This window comes from Aplysia californica, unplaced genomic scaffold, assembly GCF_000002075.1.
Source record: "Aplysia californica isolate F4 #8 unplaced genomic scaffold, AplCal3.0 scaffold01495, whole genome shotgun sequence".
Classification (NCBI taxonomy): Eukaryota; Metazoa; Mollusca; class Gastropoda; order Aplysiida; family Aplysiidae; genus Aplysia; species Aplysia californica.
This window is the reverse complement of record NW_004798765.1, coordinates 65048-66212: the sequence shown is the minus strand read 5'-3', so window position 1 is coordinate 66212 and position 1165 is coordinate 65048. Positions and strand designations below refer to the sequence as shown.

Below are 1165 nucleotides of genomic sequence, written 5' to 3'. Positions count from 1 at the left end.
AGAGAGAGAGAGAGAGAGAGAGAGAGAGAGAGAGAGAGAGAGAGAGAGAGAGAGAGAGAGAGAGAAAACATACATAGTACGTCTTAAGCGCGTAATAAGTACATAATATCTCAAAAACATACGTTTCATTTTGACTATCTCAAACAATAACCCCGTCCTGTATGATCTCTGTCCTCGCCAGGTGGTCTGACGGCTGTCATCTGGACTGACTTCATCCAAACCGTCATCATGGTGGTGGGAGCTTTTATACTTATGATCATGGGTGAGTCGCTGGTGGGAAATTTTATACTTATGATCATTGGTGAGTCGGTAGGGGGAATTTATGAACATGGGTGAGTCACTGGTGGGAAATTATAATAATTATACTTTTGGTCATGGGTGAGTGGGTGGTGGGAGCTTTTATACTTATGATCATGGGTGAGTGGTTGATGGGAGCTTTTATACTTATGATCATGGGTGAGTCGGTAGGAGGAACTTTTATACTTATGATTATGGATGAATCGGTAGGGGGAATTTATGATCATGGGTGAGTCGGTAGGGGGAGTTTTTATACCTATGATCATGGGTGAGTCGGTAGGGGGAGTTTTTATACTTATGATCATATGTGAGTCGGTAGGGGGAGCTTTTATACTTATGATCATGGATGAGTCGGTAGGGGGAATTTATAATCATGAGTGAGTCGATAGGAGGAGTTTTTATACTTATTATGATCATGGGTGAGTCGGTAGGGGGAGCTTTTATACTTATGTTCATGGATGAGTCGGTGGTGGGATATTTTATACTTATGATCATGGGTGAGTCGGTAGGGGGAGCTTTTATATTTATGATCATAAGTGAGTCGCTTGTGGAAAATGTTATACTTCAGGTCATGGGTGAGTGGGTGGTGGAAGATTATATAGTAGTGATTATGGGTGAGTTGGTGTGGGGAATATACGATCATGGGTGAGTCGGGGGTGGAAGCTTTTTATTCTTATGATCATGGGTGAGTCGGTGGTGGAAGCTTTTTATTCTTGTGATCATGGGTGAGTCGCTGGAGAATTTCATTCCTGGCGTTAAAGTTTACGCAAATTATATCTATGCTCATGTGGTTATTCAGTATTGATCAGTCCTGTAAATTAAGCAAAATGGATAACTATATTTTTGAGGGTTTTGGGGTTTTCCATTG

General features: G+C 41.5%; 1 protein-coding gene across 4 annotated transcripts in view; it reads left to right on the top strand.

Annotated features, from left to right (window-relative positions):
• The first annotated feature begins 160 nt into the window (after positions 1 to 160).
• Positions 161 to 1165, top strand: part of LOC118479033 (sodium/glucose cotransporter 5-like) — a 1806-nt gene continuing 801 nt past the window's right edge. Inside the window, exon 1 of one of the 4 annotated variants that reach the window (XM_035973603.1) lies at positions 161 to 262. In XM_035973603.1, the coding sequence (XP_035829496.1) occupies positions 229 to 262 (34 nt within the window). In that variant the 5' untranslated portion in view covers positions 161 to 228. The other 3 variants (XM_035973602.1, XM_035973604.1, XM_035973601.1) reach the window with 3 other exon arrangements.